The sequence below is a fragment of the Centroberyx affinis genome, unplaced genomic scaffold, assembly GCF_046629955.1.
Source record: "Centroberyx affinis isolate AG114_WGS23_722 - 3 ecotype Tasmania unplaced genomic scaffold, CSIRO-AGI_Caff_v1 ptg006056l_1, whole genome shotgun sequence".
In the NCBI taxonomy this organism is placed as follows: domain Eukaryota; kingdom Metazoa; phylum Chordata; class Actinopteri; order Beryciformes; family Berycidae; genus Centroberyx; species Centroberyx affinis.
In genome coordinates, this window is record NW_027283076.1 from 95390 (window position 1) to 121535 (window position 26146).

Genomic DNA, 26146 nt, shown 5'->3' on the forward strand with positions numbered 1-26146 from the left:
TTTAAGGCCTGAACAGTTTAAAATGGAGAACAGTGGAAGATTTTAGTAGCAGAATGCTTTTAGAAAACTGGGCCCAGATCTGAATAATAACAATAATAATAATAATAATAATAATATCTAAGACTCTCGATCCAGGTTTCTCAAGTTATGGGTTGGGACTAGGGGCAGACTGATATATCGATTCGCCAATATATCGGACCGTTATTGACCTTTTATTAAATATCAGATATCGGCCAGTCATGTTCACAGCCAATATGATGGAGGTTCCTCTCTTGACTGCAGCTACAGGAAAGTCTGTAAAACCTGCAATTACATTTTATTTAGTAATTTAATTGTTCAGTTATGGTTTTTTTTTATAAATTAGTTCTTCATTTAAAGGCAGTAATGTCTCCCAGAGTTTCTCCACCAGTGAACAGGTGTGTGGTGTCTCTCTGCCTTAAAGAGCTGCTGACACTAACAGAATCTCATCAATTCTGGATTTCAGTGGAGAGTTTTAGTGTCCCATGATGCTCTGAATGCTGCTTCAGAGGCTTTTACACCCTGAGGAGAAGAAAACTCTGGAGGGGAAACAGTGAATACTTGCCATTTAAATGTAAAGATACTGAATATCCGCACAAAATATCCGCATTTGCCTTCAAACATCGATATCGGTCGAACCCTAGTTGGAACCTAAGATGGATTACAGGCCTGATTCTCCTTTAGCAACAATAACAATGTTTTCTTCAGCTTCTCTTTTGGCTCCTGCACTGAAAACATTAAGATCCACCACCGACGCAAAAAATAAAAAAAAATAAAAAAAATGGAGGGAGGGAGCGGACAGAAGGTCGGAGCAGAGCCGAGTCCGAGTCCAGAGAGCGGCCGAGGGTAAAGACAGAGTAGCGTTGGCAACCGATTGTTAGCTGGAAGTACAAAATACAAAAAAGTCAATAAGAACAACAACAACAAAAAAAAAAAGAAAGAAAATATCTGTACATAGTAGGTGTCTCCTCCTCCTCCTCCTCCTCCTCCTCTGCTGTCTTTGTACACTCCTCTCTTTACATCTTCGTTTCCGCCTCCAGGTCGCTGAGAAAGACGACTCCACTGTCCCATCATCCCACAGGGGAACAGGGGCAAAGTCCAGCACTTAGATCCGCTGCCCGATTGGTCCTTTTCCTTGGCATGAGAGAGAGAGTGTGTGTATGTGTGTGTGTGTGTGTGTGTGTGTGTGTGTGTGTGTGAATGTGTATGAGAGAGTGAGAGAGAGAGACAGGGGCAGAGATACGAGGGAGGAGACGTACGAGTTTCAGTTCGTCTCATTTGTTTTGTCCTCAGTCTGTTTGTCCTGCAGCAGAGTAATGAGAGACTCCCACGCTGCCTGGCACTGAGGAGGAGGGGTGTGGGGGGGGGGGGGGGGCAAACAACAGAAGAAGAAGATGGGAGGAAAAACGAGAAGAAGAAGAGCGGGAAAGAGGCGGGGAGAGAGGGAGATGCAGTGATAGACAGAAGAGAAACATTTTAAGTCGTAATCTGTGACATTTTCATTTAAATAAATATCTATTCTGCTTCTTTCTATCTTCTTTCACGTTTCCGGTTTGTTTGGAATCAACAGAAGAAGAAGAAGAACTGGGTAGCTTGCATGAGCAGTGATAGCCGCCATGGCTGAACAGACAAAGAAGAGAGAAACTCAAACTGCATCAACAAGAAAATCCAAGCTCCGCCCACACTGTTTGATTGACAGGTGATCTGTGGGAAGTGTCAATGCAGAAACACCACAGCAGTGAGGCTGAGGGACAAAGATGGAGACTGAATAATCCAAATCTTTACTCTGTTACTACTTTCCAGAGTTTGTAAATTAGATTTGGAGTCTATTTAGTTTCAAAGTTGATAATTTAGTTGGCCAAGATGTTAAGGAGGAGTTTCCCAAAAGTATAGCTGATATTTCAAAGGAATAGGTTTCATTCTCCATGAGGAACACAGACAATCTGAGTGTGTTTGATGTGTGAGAAGACACTGGTGTCTCAACCCTCATCCTCCCTCTGGGGTACCCACAGACCCCAGAGCTATACTTTTTGTCATATCTCACAGGTGCTTTATTCTATCATTCCAATTTTTCATGACTTTGTCAATCAATTTGTTCCTAATGACTTCATATCATTGTTTTCTGTTTCTGTTTTAATTAGTGCTTTTTAAAAATACCAATGTATTTGGGTCCTGGGGGCCTCCAGTCAAAAGCACCCAATTCCGCCTATGCAGTTTTAATAGATGGAATCCTAATTTAAAGTATCACACACTATCAGGGGGGGTAGGGGCTCTCTGTCAGTCATTTTGAAGGAGACAGACACAGATACAGCAGACACAGATTTCCTCATGTGCTCTGTGACCCTAAATACTGCTCTTCCTAAGGTAAGATGATGTTCAACGTCACAAATACAATACATTATTTAATTAACTGTAACTTTCCTAAAATAATAATAATCTGTTTTTTTTTTTTCAGATGAAATTAATTACATAACTAATAATGTTTTGAGAAGAAATAAGTCAACATTTTGCTATGATGGTTGTTTCTTACAGTAGTTTATTCGGTAGTCCTTGTATGTTAAATATGTTGGTAGGATGAGGGTTAAGTCGCCTGCTCACCTTTTCGTAGTAGTTGATGTTTTTGTCGGCCATGCCGGTGAGCAGCTGTTTGAAGTCTTGCCTCTTGTTGCTCTGCCAGCGCTCCCAGTCCGCCTTCAGGTCGGCGTTGAAGCACTCCACTTTGTCCTGGCACTTCTCCACCTCCACCGGCACCTGCAGGGAGAAGACAGAGAAACTACAACTACAGGGGCCTCGAGGGGACAAAATACAGGACTGAACTAGGGATGGGCATTTAAAGTAATTTCAATATTCGAGTACTCGCATTAAATGATTATAGAGTACTCGAGTACTCGCACATAAGAATATGGTCCGAAATGAACACCCAAGCGAAAATGCGGGTCGGGGTCCGTGTCCGACTGGAAACACACAAGCGAGACCAAAGTTTGGCTAACACTAAACAGTTAATTTCGTAGGCTATAGGCCTGTAAAAATATCTATTACTATTTAATGCTTTCACATTTATGTAAAAGCATTAAACAACGGAAAACAAGTGCAATTTGAAATTCATTTATTGAACAACCAGGCTTCAATTAGCCTATTAAACCATAAATTCAAAGTTAACATACATAAGAAATCTATTAAAAAGTTAACAATATTTAAATGACGGAATTTTGGCAGAATGGCGACCAGGCAAAAAATTTTAACTTTTAATATAGAACAGGGTCAATTTACGCTTATATTATACACATATATGTTTTTTTTTACAAAGCAAAAAAAGAAAAAAATGCAAGTACTCTATCCGTTGAACGAATACTGACGTCCAAATCGAGTACTCGAGTACTCATGCCCATCCCTAGACTGAACCGCTACAACGCTCCACTAAGCAGGGGGTTCAGCTACAGGAGCCTGGGCAGTACAGGATTAGCGGAGGGTAGATTTGGTTTTATTAGAGAGCAGAATTGGGCAAAACCACAGAAGGATGCGGGTCAGAAATTAGGGAAGAGGCTTACAGGCGTTCTGTCCTCCTGTTTGCGCAACACGGCGGCTTCCAGTCGGCCCTCGTACTCCGCCTGGCTCTGGTCTCTCTTCCTCAAAACGTTCTGAAATCAACAGAAACCATCAGCCGGTAAAACTTTAGAAGGCAAGTCAGGAAAACTCGACTGGGATTTTATTTAAAGCAGTGATTCTCAACCTTTTTAATATCAAGGACCCTTAATTTAGTCCACATTTGGGCCACGGACCCCCCCATTTGATGAGATTTTGTCTCTCAGACCCAAATCTGAGAATATTTTTATTGTCAGATATGATTTTGTCCAGAATTCCCATCTGTATTGAGGGATAACAGTGAAACTAATCATTCTTCTACATTCTCTAATTGAGTTAACTTCTTGTAAACGAAATGACAGTTTAACAATTAAGTTTAACAATTAAGATAGTTAAGATAAGTTTAACAATTAATTAATTTTAACAATTAATTAAGTTTAACAATTCATTCAACTTTCTGGGGACCCCCTGGAACCCCCTCAAGGACCCCTGGTGGTCCCCGGACCCCACGTTGAGAACCACTGGTTTAAAGTGTTCCTCTTCATCCCCTCAAATGTCCCACAATCTGTTTTTTTTGGTTTCCGGTTTTGTCGCTGTGTTATCAGCATGATGTACGGTGACGCGGAAACGTTTCTGAAAGAGCTAATATGAGAGAAAAATGAGAGAGAAACAGAAAGAGAGAGAGAGAGAGAAATATTCTGTGAAAAATATGAACATTAAAGAGCAGACATTTTTCCGCAAATCTTGGGAAATGTACCAGACTTTAATGAACTTGAAAACCAAGAATAATGTGTCTTCTACTTGGAGAAAAGAGTGAAAAGAGTGAGCAGCTGCACCTGATGGCTCAATATTTCACAGCAGGCTGAATTATAACCTGCCAACACTGTTTTATAGTTTAATTACTTTCCCTGCTTTACTATATCTATCTGATTGTTATGATCTTATAATAATTTACTGTTTTCATTACTGTTTTTATGAGAGAGAGAGAGAGAGAGAGAGAGAGAGAGAGAGAGAGAGAGAGAGAGACAGACAGAGAGAGGAGAGAGACAGACAGAGAGAGAGGCAGAGAGAGATAGAGAGACAGACAGACAGAGAGAGCGACAGACAGAGAGAGCGACAGAAAGAGAGAGGGACAGAAAGAGAGAGGCAGAGAGAGATAGAGAGAGAGAGGAGAGATAGAGAGAGGGTAGGGAGAGAGAGACAGAGAGAGGAGAAAGGGAGAGAGAGACAGAGAGAGAGAGAGAGAGACAGAAAGAGACAGGCAGAGAGAGAGAGAGACAGAGAGAGAGAAAGACAGAAAGAGAGAGGGACAGAAAGAAACAGGCATAGAGAGATAGAGAGAGAGAGAGGAGAGAGAGGGGAGGGAGAGAGAGACAGAGAGAGAGAGACAGGCAGAGAGAGACAGGCAGAGAGAGACAGAGAGAGACATGTAGAGAGAGAAACAGAGAGAGAGAGGAAGAGTCATGCTGAATCAGGAGGAAGCGCTGAGTCTGTGACTCCACTTCCTCTAATATCAGGCTCAAAGGTGACTCAGCTGGAGAAAGTCAGTCTGTGTCTTTCTCTGACTGTGTGGCGACATGAAGGACACACTCTGACACAATGTGTGTGTTTATATGCCTGAACTGTGTGTGTGTGTGTGTGTGTGTGTGTGTGTGTGTGTGTGTGTGTGTGTAAAGACGCTTGTCTGTGTGTCTGTGTTCTTAGTAGTTAATATTTAAACAGAGTAAAACAACCTGGGAAATTATTAAATCCACAAAAATGTTCTCACCTTTACAGAATCAACACAACTTGGGAAAAACCCTGTTCTTGCGCGCGTGTTTGTGTGTGTGTGTGTGTGTGTGTGTGTGTGTGTGTGTGTGTGTGTGTGTGTGTGTGTGTGTGTGTGTTAATGTTTGCACCATTACAGTAGGAGGGTAAACCATTTCTTCTCTCATATTTTCCCCCCAAAACTACAGCTGACTGGGTGGAAAAGGCAGAGCTTTACAGCGACTTTTATACTGTTTTCTGTGTTTATTTAAGAGCACTTTTCACTTTTCTATGTGGTATGAATATATTTTTAGGTGCTTCTTTCCACCTTCAAACAAACACAGAGCACTCCCCCCCCCCCCCCGCCCCCCGTCCCGCCCCCCCGTCCCGCCCCCCGTCCCGCTCACCTTCATGGAGTCGATGTAGAGGACGTACTCTCTGAGGACGGGCAGGAAGTCCTGGCTCATGTTCTCACTCAGGTCCTCCAGCGCTCCGCAGCACGTGGTCACGCAGCCGGCCACGCCCTCCACGGGGCGCCGCAGCTCGTCCTCCGACCCCGCCCAGCTGGAGTACACCGCCCCGTACTCACGCAGCTCCGTCAGGTACTCTGGTGGAGGGAGAGAGGCGGGTAGACAGACAGAGAGTAGAGATGAGTAGAGCAAAGAAGAAAGAAAGAAAGACAGACAAGAAGAAAAGGCAGAGAGGTGATTGGTGCGTTCATGTGCCTGGTGGGAAGGTCCGGCATCTGGGACTTCAGTCTCAAGTCTTGAGGCACAAGTCTCAAGTCCAGTCTCAAGACTAAATGTAGATTACCAAGTCAAGTCCAAGTCAAGTCCATGTCATTAATGTCAAGTCTCAAGTCTAAATGTAGAACAGCAAGTCAAGTCAGAACAAATCAAGAGTCCAGTATCAATTTAATATCTTAAAGAAAACTAAATATCTAGGACTTTTCAATGCAATATGGTTTTAATAGGATAAAAACCTGGTAAGAGCATCATGAGTTTGATTTCTATAATCAGTTTCAACTTCAATAAATTCAATCATTCCATACAAATTCAGAAAACAGAATTTAAATTCAGTCGTCTGCCGGAACAAATCTCATCACTTTCAATCTAAGTCATTTACACAAACACAAGATCTCAAGTCAAGACTTTAGAAACCTTTTCAAGTCATCAGAGTACAAGTCAGAGTCAAGTCCCAAGTCACCAGAACCCAAGTCAAGTCAAGTCTTCTCTTCATGCAGTCTCAAGGAATTAAAACTGGGACTCAAGTCCAAGTCATGTGACTCGAGTCCCCACCTCTGCTGCTGACACAAAACTTTATGTTTCACCTTGTTGAGAAGGTTAAAGGTCAGCGTTGTGTCATAACTGAGAAACAGGTAGCAAAACTTTCTCAGAGTTTCCGACTTCATCATCCAGAGAGTTCATGTGAAATTTCAAAGTAGGAAATTTGTATTTCCAATATATCCAGTAGCACAAAGAGATTACACTCTTAAATCAGTCGTTCCACTGTCTCTAATGCTTTCTACCTGTCTATGCAAGGTTTTCAGGTGACGGAGCACTCTCTCTGGCGGCCATGTTGGAGGTCTTCAGCTCCTGGGCAACAACAGGAGTGAACAGTGTAGTCGCATTTCTACAAGTACAACTCGTCCGTCTCTGTAGAACTGAAGAGACGGTTAATTTCTGTCTGTTTCTGACTGAACTGATCATTTCATCACTGATCCATCTGACTGATTTAGTGTTTAGATAATGTCAGCTTGTTAGCTGGCTAACCATAGCATCTGGTCAGCTCACCATCACTGTCTTGTTGTTAACACATCTGATTAGCACACTAGCTAACGTATCTAGTAGCAGCTAGCGTTAGCATGTTCACATCAGTGTGTTTGCTGGCTAGTTAGCTAGCTAACAGTTTGTTCAGGTTAACTGAGCTGACTCTTCTCAAGCTACAACTCTTCATGTTTTGGAGTAGAGACTAGGGCTAAAGACAAGACAGTTTACTGTGTCACAGTAACCTACATTTGGAAACAAATCCACCTTATCACACTATTCACTTTTACTGAGAACGATACTGAATGGATCTACAGCCACACCACAACAAGCTGCATCAGCTAGCTCTCCGTTTCTAGCTGCTTGTTATTCTTCAACATTATTTGCACACAGTCAGTTCTGCAATGTTCCGCCATGATGGTGCAAGATGTGGTTGACAGGAGATTTGTGACACAACAGCTCAGCCTCTGTATCTCTAACAGTCTCCCTGCCTCATGTCGTCACTACCTGCCAGTCTTTCTATAGAAATCCCACATGAAACAGCCTGCTGGTTCACAGAGCTGTGGTGAACTGTTGGTGAACTGCTTAATGTTCACCGTGGAACCAGCAAAACATACTTACTTATATACTACTTATATTTCATATGTAGTAACTCAAACAACTGAGACTATATTGTAAGTAGAAACTGTAATTAAATCCATAAATGTAAACTGAAATTGTCAGCAGTGTGACATAACTCCGAAATTCTAGTCCTTTCATTGTTTTAGTATTTTTTATTATTTCTACTGTTTTTATGGCTCATTTAATATTCCATTTGTATGCTTACATCCTATTTTCTTTTCTTTTTCTCTGCTGAATCTTATTCGATTTTGTTGCTGCAGCGACCCAATTTCCTCATGGTGGTCAACGTGGCTCCTGCCTGCCTCAGAATCACAGACCGTAAAAATGACAAAGTCTAAAAAAAGAACTAGCGACGTTGGAATCAAGTATTCTCGATTCCAGTTTGAAGTAACTCTGGTCTACATAACTATCCTTCTGTTTCTGTTGTCACATGACGGTATGACTATAAAAAAGTGATTTGACCGAAGTTCACAAAATGCTAACTGGCTAACGGTAATTTGTGGGCTGTTGACATTTTGACCCTCTATCAAATCACTTTTTATAGTGTTGCAGTCATCTGACAACAGAAACAGAAATATATGTCAGTGACAACATTTGTATTGTGTTATAAACTATGTTGAAACACAATATAAGTGATGACAGACAGAGACTTGGCTTCTTAACATTGCTGACAATGGTGAGGACCGATCTGTAACCTGCAGAAGAACATCAGCCATGTTTGTGAAAAAGGTTTATTCTACATTAACCAGAGGTGTGACCAAGTCAACTTTGCTCGGGTCCCAAGTCAGTCTCAAATCTTGAGGAACAAGTCTCAAGTCAAGTCCCAAGTCTAAATGTGGATTACTAAGTCAAGTCCATCCTTTCAATCTAAGTAATTTACACAAACACAAGATCTCAAGTCAAGACTTTAGAAACCTTTTCAAGTCATCAAAGTACAAGTCAGAGTCAAGTCCCAAGTCACCAGAACCCAAGTCAAGTCAAGTCTCAAGCAATTAAAACTGTGACTCGAGTCCAAGTCATGTGACTCGAGTCCCCACCTCTGACAGCAACACACTGGAACACAGATTCTGTAATTCTCCATGCAAATTAGATGATCATTTTTATGGGTGATAAAAATAAGAGATAATGAAGAGATAATTAAGATAATTAAGAGAATCCGCCCACATGAAATGCTTTGCGGTTATTTAAAAAAAAAAAAAACTGAAATATGTATCTAGACGACTTAATGGCTCTAATTTCTGTACCGACCCAATGACTCAATGTCATTACCACATATTATTTTTACAATTAGAATCAGACCACTAAAGCAGCATTATTTGCAGTATGAAGTGATGAACGTACTCTTGAACAATTTCATTCTGTAATAAAAAATTTTATGACTTGGAAAATTACGTACACAATTACGTGCCAAGTGTGATGCCTAATATTTACAAGTTGTTGCTTCACCGCTGGCTGTGACCACAAATCGCAGGATGTCGTTAGGGTAAAAATTGACTTAAATCCAATCGACAAGCAGGGAACTGAAGACAGACAGACTCAGACGGGACATAAACCTGTTTCCTACAGTTCTGCAACATTAAAATTTAGTCTGGCGCTCCGGCCGGACCGGGAATCGGCTTTCCGTCTCCCCTTTCCCACAGTGGAGAGGGCGGATCTGGATCTGTCTGTCCGACTGCAAAATCTTTATTTGGAAATTAGACATCAGAGAGGCTGGTGGCTGTGGTCCAGGCTGCCGAGGCAGGAATGCATGGAAAGTGTTTTTCACACACACACACACACACACACACACTGTCAGCTCATGAGCCGACAGTATCTACAGCCCCCATCAGTTCTCCTCCAATACGGAAACAAGCACCTTCTGTAAACACTGCAGATTCACTACAGACTACAAGACTTCTGAAGCCCCAAAACAGACGGAGACATCGCAGCATCTCACTAGACGACGGGTTTATACAGATATGAGTTCTGTAAATATTAAGCCGGTGGTTGTCAACCCATCGAGACCCGAGAGTCTGCAGGTTTTTATTACAACCAAACACTACAGCAGCTCACTTCACCCATTAAAGTGATGTTGAACTCTGGTAGAGTCTTGGGTTGTGTCTCTTCCTCCATGATAAAACCCCCAAATCAGTGATTCTGTGATCTGTTGCTCCGGCAGAGGAGACTGGAGAATTGTGTTTTTTTCTCTTTCTATTCACAGCCATTGTCTGGAGGAACAGTCTGAAAATCACACTTCTAGCACATAAAGGAACGCCGACAAAGCAGATTTTTGACGATATAAACATCGAACAAAAAGTTTGGAACTTTGTGTTTGGTAGATTATTTCTCTGTTGTAACAATGCTTCTTGGCAATACATTTTATACCGTTGGAAAGCCTGTTTATTTCCCTTTTAAATGGTGCCCCATTTGTAAGGAACATGCATTTGTGGGATGAGCAGCACAGCTGAGTATGTGGGTTGCGCTCATGAAAAATTTGCCAAATCTTCTCTGCCAATGCCAAACAGCTTATTCTGCTGTTGCTATTGACTCTTGTTTTGAGCTTCCGGTCCCCCAGGTGCTGACAATCAGGTACCTGATTGGCACCTGCACTGGAACCTGAACATGTGGAGGAACGTTATGTTCAGCGATGAGTCCAGATTCTGCCTACGGAAGTTGGATCGTAGGGTCAAAGTGTGGAGAAGACGGGGAGAACGCTATGCTGATTGCTGCATCGATAGAGTAACACCTTTTGGTGGAGGCAGTGTGATGGTGTGGGGCGGCATCTCCATCACTGGAAAAACGAGGCTTGTCATCATCGGAGGCGATCTCAATGCAGAGAGATATCGAGATGAGATTCCGCAACCGGTGGCGATCCCATATCTCCACAGTCTGGGACCGAACTCCATCCTCCAAGATGACAACGCTCGCCCCCACAGAGCGGGGTTTATCAGAGACTACCTCCAGAATTTGGGAGTAGAGAGAATGGAATGGCCTGCCAACAGTCCTGACCTCAACCCAATTGAACAATTATGGGATCAGCTTGGGCGTGCTGTTCGTGCTAGAGTGACCGACACAACCGCGTCGGCTGACTTGCGACAAATCCTGGTTGAGGAGTGGAATGCCATCCCACAGCAGTGTGTGACCAGGCTGGTGACCAGCATGAGGAGGAGGTGCCAGGCTGTTGTGGCTGTGTATGGTTCTTCCACACGCTACTGAGGCTCCTGACTGTTTGGTAAATGAATAAATTGTAAAATTGCCAATATGTCTTGTTTCTTCCTTGTTACTGATAGACTTCAATCATCCAATCCACCAAACAACACCAAACAAGAGTCAATAGCAACAGCAGAATAAGCTGTGTGTTACTCTATCGGTGCAGCAATCAGCATAGCGTTCTCCCCGTCTTCTCCACACTTTGACCCTACGATCCAACTTCCGTAGGCAGAATCTGGACTCATCGCTGAACATAACGTTCCTCCACATATTCAGGTTCCAGTGCAGGTGCCAATCAGGTACCTGATTGTCAGCACCTGGGGGACCGGAAGCTCAAAACAAGAGTCAATAGCAACAGCAGAATAAGCTGTTTGGCATTGGCAGAGAAGATTTGGCAAATTTTTCATGAGCGCAACCCACATACTCAGCTGTGCTGCTCATCCCACAAATGCATGTTCCTTACAAATGGGGCACCATTTAAAAGGGAAATAAACAGGCTTTCCAACGGTATAAAATGTATTGCCAAGAAGCATTGTTACAACAGAGAAATAATCTACCAAACACAAAGTTCCGAACTTTTTGTGCGATGTTTATAAAAAAACGAATCTCTCACTTTTTTTCGCCTATTTAAAATTATTGATAAATATTAGATTATTTTCTTCGATCCATTGGCATAAACATAAAGAAAGCCGTTCACTTAAAAACAATTCAGCAGCATGACTAGTTTCACTCAGCTGGCTCACGAGTTTAGTGAGTTTGAGTTTGTAAAAACGAAAAATTGGTGACAAAAATATAGTTTTCGCAAAGACAATTTGTTGGTTAAGGGGGCGATTTCAACAAATCTGCCGAAAAACACCAATGAAAAAGCGTCGCACAAACGGTTCAAACTTTAGTCCCGCCAACAAAGGCTCTGATTGGCTCGATTGTTTCTCAGAGCAAGAACAAGCCGTTGACTAGGGAAACACCAGACTCTCTGGGTTCGAGGTTCAGGAGTCTGGAACCAGGAGAGCAGCAGAATAAAATGGAGCTAATATCGTGATCAGGGCTTGACATTAGCACCTGCCCACCCGCCAAATGCGGGTAGAATTTGGCAGTGGCGTGTAACACCCCACTGAGCAATTTTATGTTGATTAGACGTTTAAAACGTCTAAATGGCCCATAGCCGTCTAGGCTAAATTAAGTTTAAATAGGGTTAAAAGTGAAAGTTTATTAGATGTCTACGTCGCTACGCATAGACGCGATGTTGAAATGACTTCTTGTGCTCAGATAATTATCTTGTGGGCTAGTCTACAGGACTTCTCTGGCGCATATTTTTGGTATTTACAGATGTTTATTCATTGTAATAATGTATTTACTGCTTGGTCTAAAATAGGTCTATACATAGCTGTAATGATCATGGGCTATATGAGAGCTAAAGCATGGACACAACGTTGAAATCACGTCTTTTGCTCAGTGGGTTGTTCGTCTATAAAATCCCCCCCCCCAAACGACGATATCACCGTCCATCGCGATGCTTCACTGTGGACATCGTCATATGCCAATTTGGTAGACATCGCCCAACCCTAGTCCGGTCACCTGTCTGCTCCTTCAGGATCCTCTGGGCGATGCGGTCGATGGTCCCCAGCTTCTGGCTGAAGGTGTCCAGATATTCTCCCATGGCGCAGAACTCGGCCGGCCGCGCCCGCAGCTTGTAGCCGCCGGCCACCTGCTTCACCGACTCGCCCACCTTGGTCAGCAGAGCCAGGCCCTGCCGCTTGTTCAGGTCCTGCACACACACACACACACACACACAGAGCGACACACACGTTACCAAAAGACACACACACACATTCACATAGTGCAAGCGTGAACACACACTCAGTCATCTGCACTCACACACAAAATAGAGCGATAAAATACCCGAGAGGACATTCTTCATTCTGTGAACAGGCAAAGTGAATTTTTACATAAAAAGTAGAGTTGACCTTATTTATATTTCACACTTAGTAATCCATATTTAAATGAGCAATCACGACTGTTGGTAATATCTGGAAGTAACAACTGTGAGTAAATACATGTTAGTAATCAATTCTTCCCTTACTTCCCACTCTTATAGCTCTATTTCTGTTTTCAGGGCAAAAGTTAAAACATACTTATTCCCTAAATTCTTCCTTATGTACAGTTTTATTTCCTTTGTATTGTTTCATCCTTGTTTTATACCATCTTATATGACATTATATCATATTCTATATGATATGAGCTGTTGTTACTGTTCTTTTAAGTTTTTCTTGTGTTAAGTGTGTTGGGATAATGCACTTTAAATGAACTTGAACTATAGTTTATTTAACGTGTTGAAATTGTCAGCAGCATTTTTACAAAACTCCAAAGTTGTTCCCATTCTATTTTATTGCTTTCTTGAATTACTTATTCTATTATTTCTATGCGTTGTTACCTATTATATATTCTACTCGTGTGCTTATGTTCTACTTTCATTTTTTCCCTGGTGAATCCTGATATTTTACTGCCGCAACGACCTCGTTTTTCCCCACGGGGTTCAATAAAGTCTCGTCTTGTCTTGTGTCTTGGCGAGTTCAAGAGTCAGGATTTGTGGATGATGACAGACATGGATAAATCACACACACACACCCGCACACACACACACACACACACATTAATATAGCAATAATAGCTGAGAGGACATTCATCAGTCTGTGGATATGTGTGCAACAGAGATTTCAAAACATTCGAGCCACAGCCAAGTTATCTCAGTTACCAGTTGGCAGAACAAAAGCCTGGCTCCCACTCCAACACGCCTTTAACCAATCAGATCGCTCGGGGGAGACGATCTGTTGTATACCGTATTTCCTCTAATAGTGGCCGGTAGTCAATTAAAAGCCGGGTCTCCGATAATGGCCGGGGCCGCGGTTGACACGAACAAATAAAGGCCGGCTCCAAATACAGGCCGGGGAAAAAAACAAAGGAAACAAGCGTGAATTCACCATAGCTGCGACCACGAACACACACTGTGAGGCTATAGGCCGCCAAAGGGTGGGGACATTTTTATGGACCAACTGACCGACCGACCGACAGAGCGAGCTATAGAGCTGCTGGTCACAGCTAAAAACAACGGTGGATACCGGTAAACTCCTGATGCCTGGCGGGAGTCTCTGGAGCGCGCCGTCGTCGATTACCGTAATTATCGTAATGCATCGCAGTAACAAAAAATATACTTATCAAACAGAGGGAATTAGAAATAAAGGCCTGTCTCTAATATAAGCCTGCTTCCAATAAAGGCCTGGTACCCTCTGCAGCTGAGGTAAATAAAGGCCCGGGCCAATATTAGAGGAAATACAGTAATTAAATAAAATTTTGTGCACATTGGGTTCTATTTTTAAAGGCTAGGAGGGAAGAGGAGACATGATGAAGAAAAATACAATAGAGGAAAAAAGAGTTTGCACCTCTGAGAATCTTTAGTGAGCCAATGATATTGACACTGATCCACACTGTTAACTGTATTGAACTGTATTGATACTGAAATAGTTTGAACAAAGTCTCAAGATAATGAGTCATTGTCTCATGGACAATGGATTGCCTATGTGTATACTTAATTAGTATAGTTTATTTGTTTACTGGAAAATCAATAAATATACAGTGCCTTGCTAAAGGGCGTTTCAATGGTAGTTGTTGAGGGATTTGAACCGTTGAACGCTCCATGTCTGGGTGATTTCTGAACTAAAGTTGAAAGTTGCCTGGTAATTGAAGTGAAATTAAAGAATGAGTGAGGAAGCAGAACCACAATTTGACAAATAAAAAAAGAATTACACAAAAAGCAGAAAGCAGAAAAAGCGCTTCAGTGGGGATTCAGATAAAAAAAAAAAGAAGGTGCTCTGGTACGGGAATCTCAAAATTATACAAAAAAAGAAGGAATTCAATTGCAAAAGTTAAAAGGGCTTTATTGCATAACTCATATCGAATTTGTTAAAAACTCACATTGGAGGTAAAAACTGAAACTTTTTCAGCTGAAGAAGAGTTGCCTTGGGCCTTTTCTTCTTTTTAGTATAAGGTTAATAATTATATCTGAATGTGTATGTATGAGAGAGAGAGAGAGAGAGAGAGAGAGAGAGAGAGAGAGAGAGAGAGAGAGAGAGAGAGAGAGAGAGAGAGAGAGAGACCTTACCTTAGCAGAGAGGAAAGCGTTTAGATGAGGGTTGAAGGACAGGACTGGATGGTCGGCGACTCGCTTCAGGAACTTGTCCAGAGCTTTCATCCTCGTTTCCACAAACTCCTCCGAGAAACGATCCACTACTCCCTTCATCACAAACTTCTCTGGTAACGGCTGGAGAGGAGAGGAGAGGAGAGGAGGAGAGGAGGAGAGGAGAGGAGAGGGAGAGGAGAGGGAGAGGGGAGGAGGGGAGAGGAGAGAAGAGAGGAGGGGGAGAGGAGAGGAGGGGAGAGGAGGGGAGAGGAGAGGAGAGGAGGGGAGAAGAGAGGAGAGGAGAGGAGAGGAGAGGAGAGAGAGGAGAGGAGAGGAGGGGAGAGGGAGAGAGAGGAGAGGAGAGGAGCAGGGGGAGGGGAGGAGAGGAGAGGAGAGGAGAGGGAGAGGGAGAGGGAGAGGGAGAGGAGAGGAGGGGAGATGAGAGGAGAGGAGAGGAGAGGGAGAGGAGAGGAGAGAAGGAGAGGAGGAGAGGGAGAGGAGAGGAGAGGAGAGGAGAGGAGAGGAGAGAGAGGAGAGGAGAGGAGGGGAGAGGGAGAGGAGAGGAGAAGAAAGGAAGAGAGGAGAGGAGAGGAGCAGGGGAGGGGAGGAGAGAGGAGAGAGAGAGAGGGGAGAGGAGAGGAGAGGAGAGAGGAGAGAGGAGTGGGGAGAGGAGAGGAGGGGAGAGGAGAGGAGAGGAAACAGAAGATTCTCAGTGGAAACCATGACAGGAAGCAGCGTGTTATCAGTATATCTGTATCTAAGGTCATGTGACCAATCTGGGGGTCATGTGACCTACTGGGATGAGGTGGGTTGGCTGGCTGTCCTCCAGCTTGATCCTCAGCCAATCAAAGTCCTGGTAGCGCCGCCTGACGCAGTACTCCGGCAGGTCGAACTCTATCCTCGTCGTCTGCAGGGACAGAGACAGAAACACAAAGATCATTAAGATGCAGGTGAGGACTCACTCCTGACTTTTAGGAGACACTAAAACACAAACCCTAAACTTACAAATTTCAATTACACTCTTTATACAATAAAAAGGTTTTACTGTCCACAGCACTAAAACCATAATACCGGGTATTACACTTGGGCCGACGTTTGATAATATTGAATATCGCAATGTTTTGTGAATATCGCAATATTTTTTTTATATTATTTTGAATAATATGAATAATTATTATTAGGAAAAAAAATAGACTAAAATTACACATCTTTGTTTTTCATTATCATTATTACTATTAAAAATTTTACATTATGTGAAGGAGGTGGATAGGTTTACTGATCAAAACCAATAAATCAACTAGGGCTGAACGATTTTGAAAAAATATCTAATTGTGATTATTTTGACTGATATTGCAATTGCGATATGATTTGCGATATTCGAGGGAATGATCATTTTTACATCATTATGCTCATTTTCATTGAAAAACGTATTAAAATGATTATGGTGTGATTTTTGCGGGGATCTGTACCAAACAAAGATGTTTTCTTAAGTCTGTAGAATATGATGTGTAGGCCAGGACATCTCTGCAGCACCACAATATTTAATTTAAAATGGTATTTTGACACATTTCACCTTTAACAAATATTGCGCCTCCTGCGATTTGAAAATTGCAGTAGGCCATATTGCGATTTCGATAAAATTTTGATTAATTGTTCAGCCCTAAAATCAACAATGACAAACAAATTAAAAACTCACTTTCCGGTCTGATATATAACGCCTCTTCACTAGATGTTTCTGTTGGATCTCTGCTCTGATTAGCGAGCTTATCTATTGTGAAATCTATCGTGGCTCTATTGTCTCTATTGTGAAAATCTGACTTTATTATTTGTATCCATTACAGGCACCGTAAGCCGTGCCAGAGATCTGACAACTTGTCACCAGTCCTCGGTCGCCAATAGAGATTGATAAAAGTCATAGATTATGTTAATGCCCCTTTAAGAATGACAATATAGTCTCACTTTGATGAGTTTATCATGTTTCTAATATTTTTAAAGGACATACAAAGTGGACCGCAATGACCTCGGAATGTAGCACACACACACACACACACACACACACACACACACACACACACACTCACACACACACACACACACACACACACACACACACACACACACACACACACACACACACACACACACACACACACACACACACACACACACACCTTCTGACACGTCCGCGTTAAAGATCCCCTCCATTAACACTGGCCGTTTAGACTCAGATGTGATATTTGCTTTAAGCCCTTCAGCAGAGGCAGCATGGTGCGCGTAGCAACCGTCGCCATGACGCCAGCTGAGGGCGCCTGGCACCGCCTCAGAATGTGGTTCTGTCATTATGGGATGGAAAGGCTAAAACTCTCCGCTGAAGTCAAAACAAATACAGTTGTTTCAGGCGGACAGGACAAACTATTAAATAAATCTCCTTCACTGAATATCAGGTTTGTACGGAAGCCCACTGAGGACAAACACTCATACATTTTATTTTTCCTGTGATAACAAGTTAGATTTTCTTTTTTTATTTAAGATTAACTAATGGGCATAGAGCAATTATCTCATTATTATTATACATTATTATTTTTTTAGTTATTAAAAGTTATTATAAGTAATGAAAGTTTAAAAAATAAAATAAATATTTAATAAACATTTTTAAAAGTACAATTATTATATATTATTATACATTATACAATTATCTAATGATTTGGAGCTCCTTGTACGGAAGCCCACTGAGGACATATAGCCTACTCATACATTTTATTTACGCTGTTTTCCCATGATAACGAGCTAGATAACATTTTGTCATTTTCGCAATATCTGGAGATAGAGTAATTATCTTATTAAAATGTTTTCCAGATGACTTGCTGATTGAAAATCCCTGAACACTGACAGGTCGGCTGACTGATGTTGAGTTCTAACACAGTGAGCATCATGATGTTCAGTGTTTGATGTTAGATGGAACAAAGCCTGCAGGACAGAGAGCAGAACCTTCCACTGCAGACAAGATTTCTATCTTTGAGGAACAAATATCCTGCAAACAATCGGGGAGATTTTGGCTTGTTTGGCAAGTAGCCGGCTGGCTATTGTCACCTCATTAACTATGCATACTGTCGACCAAACAGAGCATTCATTAAAAATCTGGGTGTAGGTGACATCATTACACCAGGAAGTAGATTGGAATTCTAAAACTGTTGAAACCAGAGGAAAGTTTTTCAAATTTCTACCATGCTGCCAGTTGTAATAATTTGGGAAACTTTACATTAACAGGTCCTTTGTTAAATTAAACCAGTGACTCTCAACCTTTTTCATATCAAGCACCCTTAATTTAGTCCACATTAGAACCACAGACCCCCATTTGATGAGATTTTGTCTCTCAGACCCAAATCTGAAAATATTTATATTGTTAGAAATGATTTTGTCCAGAATTCCATGACTATCTGTATTGTAGGTAGAGAGATAACAGAGAAACTATGACCAAAACAGTCATTCTTCTACATTCTCTAACTGTGTTAACTTCTTGCAAATGAAATAATGCTGAAGTTTAACAATTCATCAATTTGCTGGGGACCCCCTGGAACCACCTCAAGGACCCCTGGTGGTCCCCGGACCCCACGTTGAGAACCACTGAATTAAACCACGAAATTGAGCAATGCAATTCTCAATTTAAAGACCTTTAAACCTAAGCGGGAAAAAGGTCCTACACTCGTCTCTCCATTCAGTCCGACATCTGTTCTGTTAAACCAGGACGCCCCGCATCGCAAAGCACCTGGTCCACTGGACACCGGGCAGAGACCATAACCATGACACCAGCCAATAGCAGACCTTGGTGGAGACTCTGTAGGGGATGTAGGTCTCCATGGTGGAGACGTGCTTCTTTGAATTCTAAAACTGTTTGATTCTGTTGAAACCAGAGGAAAGTTTTTCAAATTTCCACCATACTGACAGTTGGAATAATTTGGGAAACTTTACATTAACAGGTCCTTTGTTTAACTAAACCAGTGATTCTCAACCTTTTTCATATCAAGGACCCTTAATTTAGTCCACATTAGAGCCACAGACCCCCATTTGATGAGATTTTGTCTCTCAGACCCAAATCTGAAAATATTTCTATTGTTAGAAATGATTTTGTCCAGAATCCCATGACTATCTGTATTGTAGGTAGAGAGATAACAGTGAAACTATGATCAAAACAGTAATTCTTCCACATTCTCTAATTGTGTTAACTTCTTGTAAATGAAATAATGCTGAAGTTTAACAATTCATCAATTTGCTGGGGGACCCCCTGGAACCACCTCAAGGACCCCTGGTGGTCCCCGGACCCCACGTTGAGAACCACTGAATTAAACCCACGAAATTGAGCAATGCAGTTCTCAATTTAAAGACCTTTAAACCTAAGCGGCACCATGACACAGGCCGATAGCAGACCTTGGTGGAGACTCTGTAGGTGATGTAGGTCTCCATGGTGGAGACGTGCTTCTTCGGGTCGTCCACCGTGACGAAGAGGTCGCGGGTTTCCGTGGAGACGAAGGGGTCCGCGCGCGCCTCCGCCTCCGCCTCCGGGTCGTCGTCCAGCTGCAGCCGGTTGAAGAGCGAGGACGCCGAGGCGGGACTCGACGTCTCCACCGGCGTGCCGTTGGTCAGGCCGGCTTCCTGCAGGGGGGGGGGGACAGAGAAGCATGGTGAGATCACATTCGGACGCCGCCATGGGAAATAGGGGCGAACAAAGAGCCGATAGAAACGACGGCCGATGGTGATGTTGTTGTTGTTTTTTTTGTTTTTTTTTTCCCCCCTCGGTCAATGGGGGCTGTTGTTGAGCCGCATGCCGTGCAAACACACGCGGGTGGAAGCAGCAGCAGCATCATCTGACACGACACCTCTGTTCTCGTCCAGTGAATGGAACACGTTTTTTTTTTTCTCGGAGGGACTTGCTGTGGGACGGGTGCGTTTCCTAAGAGAGAAAACGCCGACTGTGGGAAAGAGGGGACTGCAACCATCTTTTAGCTTATTTTCTTTATAATAAATGATGGACTTTTAGTTTAGACACACAAGGCTGTTTTGACAGCGAACGTCATCTAGATCAGTGATTCTCAACCTTTTTCATATCAAGGACCCCTAATTCAGTCCACATCAGAGCCACAGACCCCCATTTGATGAGATTTTGTCTCTCGGACCCAAATCTGAGAATATTTTTAATGTCAGATATGATTTTATCCAGAATTCCATGACTATCTGTATTGTAGGTAGAGAGATAACAGAGAAACTATGATCAAAACAGTCATTCTTCTACATTCTCTAATGGTGTTCACTTCTTGAAAAATAAAATAATGGAAGTTTAACAATTCATCAGTTTGCTGGGGACCTCCTGGAACGCCCTCAAGGACCCCTGGTGGTCCCCGGACCCCAAGTTGAGAACCACTGATCTAGAAGAAGTTGTTGTCCAAAAGTGCAATATAAATAAAGATCAGTGGTAAAGTATCATCTTTTAAATCTCTTCTTACAACGTACTTTTACCGTAAGGCCTTTTTATAACCTTTGACTTTTATTCAATTTTCATCCCTGCTGCCTTGACTGTTGTATTACTATATATTACAGTTAACAGTGAATGTTAACCCCATTTTCCAGAGTTTTTCTCTCCCCTTCTAAAAGTCCCTGTGGATTGTTACCCACTAGTATGAGGAAGTGATCATGTGACTTACAGTAGATCCCTTATCTTCCCTTAGTCTAGACGCCACTTTCATTCAACTCCAAACGATATCAAAAACCAAATTTGCCTTAAAAAAAAAATGTACTTTGTGAATAGAATATAGTTTCTATCCAAATATCCTATCCAAAATTCAGAAAGCCCTCAATGGACAAACAAGGGCAAGAGTAGGTGTGTCTAACTTAGGTGAAAATACAAACACTGGAACAAGAAAGTAGGCAGAACACTGTAGAAGCATAGCTGCATCATGATTACAAGGTCAGATTCTGAAGAAAAAAAAAAAACTCAGCTCAACCAGTTTCAACCAAAACTTTCACCACAATCTATTTTTATGTCTATATCCCAATCCCCGCCTTAGACGGGACACTTCTCACCAATCGCTGACTTCCTCTGTGGAAACGTCCCGCCTCATTTCAAGCCTCTCAGCTGAGGAAGAGTTTCTCTGCCTGAAAGCATTTCCTATGAAATGGTTTACAACAAGGTGCTATGCAACCCAGTTTCATTCTTTCTTCATGTAGACGTACGAATCAGTCAGACCTGATGATAGTATAAAGCTTGTTTGTTTTTTTTATCTGCTATACGAGACCCATTTAAAACTTTAGAAAATGTAGGTAAATTTATGAAATGTAGGACATTTATGAAATCCCTCTAGCTACAGTTTGCCACAAAAACACAGGAATCTCAAAAGGAAGAGAGGGCAAACTGGAAAATGAGCTTAAAGGAATAGTTCACCCAAAAATGAAAATCCTGTCCTCATCTCCTCCCCCTCATGCCAGTTGAAACACAGGTGAAGTTTGTCCATATAACACACAGGGAGGCTGCAGCACAACTCCATAGCAGCCTTCTCCAAAACAACTGAAGTCAGTGGGGACCAGTTCTTCAGAGTTCCAAAAAGACCTACAGTATATTTACACCATCATTTAGTGCAAATCTGAACTACAGCTGATTGATTTGCAACAAATAATGGTGTATAGGTCTTTCTATTCACAGTGTGATTGCTTGGCTGTTTTTGTTTTGGAGCTCTAAAGAACAGGTCCCCATTGACTTCAGTTGTTTTGGAGAAGGCTGCTACCAAGTTGTGCTGCAGCCTCCCTGTGTGTTATATGGACTAACAAAATTCACCTGTGTTTCATTTGGCATGAGGGTGAGTAGATGATGACAGGATTTTCATTTTTGGATGAACTATTCCTTTAACATTCACCATGATTGAACGAGAGGTAACGGTTTGAAAACTCTGAACTTCAGTACCCAGAAATCCTGCACAGTGAGGTCAGTGAACGTCTCACAGCAGCTCATGTTCACCAAGCGGCCGGTCTGTGATGCTTTAGACCAAAGAAACCAAAGAGACGAGCAGAGGTTCATCTGGACAAACAGGGAGAATCTACAGGGTCTCAGTTAGAGGAGTTGGAGTGCCGCTATCCCATGTTCCTCATGGTTTTCTTCATGTTTTAGTGATAGTAGAAGAAGAAAGGGCCACGACAGGAAGTGCACCTGCTGTACATTTCAAACAAAAACTAAATTTGCACCATGCAGGCATTTAAAAAAATAAAATAAAAACAACTCTGTTCTTTGGAGTTCATATTAATGTCATCCCACAACTGCAGTTTCTGTTCAGGCTCACTCACTGCCACACCCACTTTTATTGCCGAGAGAGAGTGTGTGTGTGTGTGTGTGTGTGTGTGTGTGTGTGTGTGTACATCTTCCCAATGCAATCAGTGTCAAGAAAAGTGCTACACACACACACACCCCTCTCTCTCCATCACTCATGCATCCTCTCTCTCTCTCTCTCTCTCACCACCACCACACACACACACACACACACACTCTCTCTCTCTGCATCTCTACCGCACACTCATTTCCTCCCCTCTCTCTCTCTTTCTCTCTCTCTCTCTCTCTCTCTCACACTCACACACACACACACAGCCTGCTGACTTTAGTGCTCTTTTCACACTGTGGTGCGAACCTGCAGCGGTAATGGGTGACGGCTCAGATAATTGCATTGCATTGCATCATGACATCACTCTGAATGAGTAACCAGGCCAAAACAACACAGTCAGGCTCAGGTAGGCAGGTTGAAAAATAGAAATAAAAATTAAAAATAAACTTGGGACAGCCAAAACATTTATATACAGAGTTACACTGCGGCTACGGCCGGGCGATGTGGTTGAAATCAATATCATAAGGATAGCATAAGGATATTTTTCAATATTGATATATATCACTATACTAGGGCTGCAACTAATGATTATTTTCATTGTCGATTAATCTGTGGATTATTTTCTCGATTAATCGATTAGTTGTTTGGTTTATAAAATGTCAGAAAATGGTGAAAAATGTGGATCAGTGTTTCCCAAAGCCCAAGATGACGTCCTCAAATGTCTTGTTTTGTCCACAACCCAAAGATATTCAGTTTACTGTCATAGAGGAGGAAAGAAACCAGAAAATATTCACATTTAAGAAGCTGGAATCAGAGCATTTTGACTTATTTTTCTTAAAAAATTACTCAAACCGATTAATCGATTATCAAAATAGTTGGCGATTAATTTAATAGTTGACAACTAATCGATTAATCGTTGCAGCTCTACATTATACAGCTAACAATCACATGTTGACTAATCAAATTAATGTTCATCCCATTGAACCGAATGGTAATGTTAGCTGTGATGTCAAACGAAACTAACATTTTCAAATCATATTCCTTAACTTCTGGTCCAATGCTGGCCTCTCTCGTTCAGCGTTGTCATGACAACAACATATCCTCCGCACTAGCGATACCAGCTAGGTTTTGCTAACATGCTAATGTTGACTAGAAGAGCTAGAGAGAGAGAAGTAGAGTCTTTGATAAAGCTACGTTAGCCTCGTCGCTAACGTTAGCTTTCAGTTGAGTTCTGACAGTTTGCTAACAGACTCATCTGCTCAGTTCTCAAGCGAGTGTGACAGACTTCACAGCCTTACTGCCTGGACTCGCATTACCACAGAAACAAAACTTTAAAATGCTATAATCGATGTTTTATGGTTTACTAGACAAATTACCACAGCAAACAGTGGAAGAACCGATCTATCCATTCAGGTTCTGTAGAAGTGACGCCATTTTCCCGGCATATAAATGTGCTGGTGCATTAAAATCTGTGCTGTTTGGAGGATTATATACCTGCCGAATTTACCAGAACACCCTACAGATTAGTAATAAAGTCTCAAGTTATATTTACCAATGTGTGTTTCTTCACCGATAAGCAAGGCAGAAACAAACTGGCAGATTTTCTTAACAGACCTTGGCCTGACGCTCTCTCTACACGCAGCACGGAGGCGTTAGCCGTAACAAAGGGAAACGCTGAACACAATAACAAAATAAAGAATTAGAAAACATGAACCTCTAGCGAGGTTAGCTGACATATTCAATAATGACAGAACTGTTATTTACAAGCCGCTTATTGTTGCTGTTGATTAGCTAGAAGGGGGCGTGGGAGTAGGGCTGGGAGATAATTCAATATTATCGTTTATCGTCTTTCAGTGGAATCATATTGTGATGATATGAACATATTTTAATATTGTGACACACATTTCTGCTGTCTAAATTGATGATGACAAGCAAATTTTACTTACAAACTCTCATAAAATGAGGTATGGTAGGAATATTATTTGAATATTTCTGTTTTGTTCGACCTAACATTACCATTCGGTTCAATGAGATGAACATTAATTTGATTATTGAACGTGATTTTGCATACATGAACCATATCGTGATATATACTGATATCGAGAAAAATCCTTATGATTATCATGATATCGATTCAACCATATCGCCCAGCCCTACGTGGAAGGGTCCAACAGTGTGATAGGACGGCCTTCAAACAACAACAATAACAACAACATCAACATCAGCCTCGGCCCGCTCCTGTGTTTCTGAATGCAGAAATCTCTGCAGTGTGCTCCGGCTGTTCACTCTGTTTCTCTCACTACCATTCAGGAACCTGCTGATATTTACTAGTCAGATTATGTTTCAGTAAAGCAGAAATGTTACACAATTAACCTTTAAAATGTTTCCTACCTCATTTTGTTCAGCTTTTAAATAAATTCTGCTTGTTATCATCAGATTAGACGGCAGAACTGTGTGTCACAGCATCCCACAAGTCAACATGTCATCGCCACATGATTCCACTGAGAGACGATAAACAATAATATTGAATTATCGCCCAGCATGCAACAGTGATGCAGTGGCAAATCAAAAGGAGGGTGAACTATCAACAAAAGGCAATCAACCACCAACACACACAAACAAAATCAATATTTTCCTAAAATCATTAATCCATGCTTTTCTTCCCTTTAAAAAAAAAACATACAGTATCTCCATGCATCAGTTGGACACTACTTACTTGGATGTATATGATCAATTTAGCTCAAAAAAGATGTCAGTTATAATCAATTTGGAGCAGCAGAACTGTGTGTCATGATATCCAAAAATCGGCATATCATGACGATACGATTCCACTGACAGACGATAAACGATAATATCGAATTATCGCCCAGCCCTGCCCCGCTGTCACAAAACAAAGCTGGTTTACATGTTCCCCACCTGAGACCCTTCACAAGGTTAATTAAAGCTGCTTTTTGGGATAGATTTGGGACGGGACAGATTTATTCCCCACAGTGATTCAGCGGTAAATCAAAAGGAGGGGTAAACTAACTACAAACAAAAAAAACAAAAACATTAATTCATCATGCCTTTCTCCCCTCATCATGCCTTTCTATCCTCATGTAACTTGCATCAGTTGGACATTACTTACTTGCACGGTAAATTCAGCTCAAAACGACTCCTGTCAGCCTTGAAACCCCGTTGTTAAAAACGACTTTCTGTGTGTTTATCCTCCTCTACGCCCCCCCCCCCCCCCCACCCCCGGTTCCCCAAACACCCGTCGGTTGACTCTACCTTGTCCGCCCCGCCGCTGCCGGGGATGTGGCCGCCGACGGTGACATCTGGCGCCGGGGAGAGCGTCTCCTCGGCGGCGGACAGCGGGTGGAGGATCTCGGTGATGGGCTTCTGCCCCGAGCTGGCCAGGCCTCTCGGAGCGCCGACGCTCATGGTGCAGGAGGCGGGAAGACGGTGCCGGGTGTCCGGGGGGGGAAAGCTGTCCGGTTCCTCGCGGCTGGTACGGTTGTAGTTGAGAGGCTGTTTTTTCTTCCCCCCTCTCTGCCTGGGTCTCTTTAGTGAGATGCTACACCCGCTGGTTGGACACAGCTGTCAGCTGACCCGCACGGCGCAGCTCCGGAAGTGGAGGCAAACGTACCCGGAAGTAAACACACGGTCAGGTGACGACAAAACGGCGTTTAAGCCCCCAAAGATCGTCTGTT

At 42.3% G+C, this 26146-nt stretch overlaps 1 protein-coding gene across 1 annotated transcript; it reads right to left on the bottom strand.

The window, feature by feature from the left end:
• snx30 (sorting nexin family member 30) lies at positions 1–25877 on the bottom strand. The gene is made up of 9 exons (XM_071512059.1): positions 25725–25877; positions 19522–19746; positions 15893–16003; positions 15079–15237; positions 12498–12687; positions 5754–5953; positions 3567–3656; positions 2617–2769; positions 1–1360 (listed from the first exon to the last, which is right to left on the bottom strand). Exons 1-9 carry the CDS (start codon positions 25875–25877, stop codon positions 1283–1285), a joined length of 1359 nt encoding a protein of 452 aa, XP_071368160.1. The 3' UTR covers positions 1–1282.
• Between the last annotated feature and the right edge of the window lie 269 nt (positions 25878–26146).

Coding starts and splice junctions, on each gene's coding strand:
- snx30 (XM_071512059.1), bottom strand. CDS start 25,877: ATGAGCGTCGGCGCTCCGAGAGGCCTGGCCAGCTCGGGGCAGAAGCCC. Junction 19,747..25,724: donor GCAGCGGCGGGGCGGACAAG/GTAGAGTCAACC, acceptor CCCCCCCTGCAG/GAAGCCGGCCTGACCAACGG. Junction 15,238..15,892: donor AGCCAACCCACCTCATCCCA/GTAGGTCACATG, acceptor TCTCCTCTCCAG/CCGTTACCAGAGAAGTTTGT.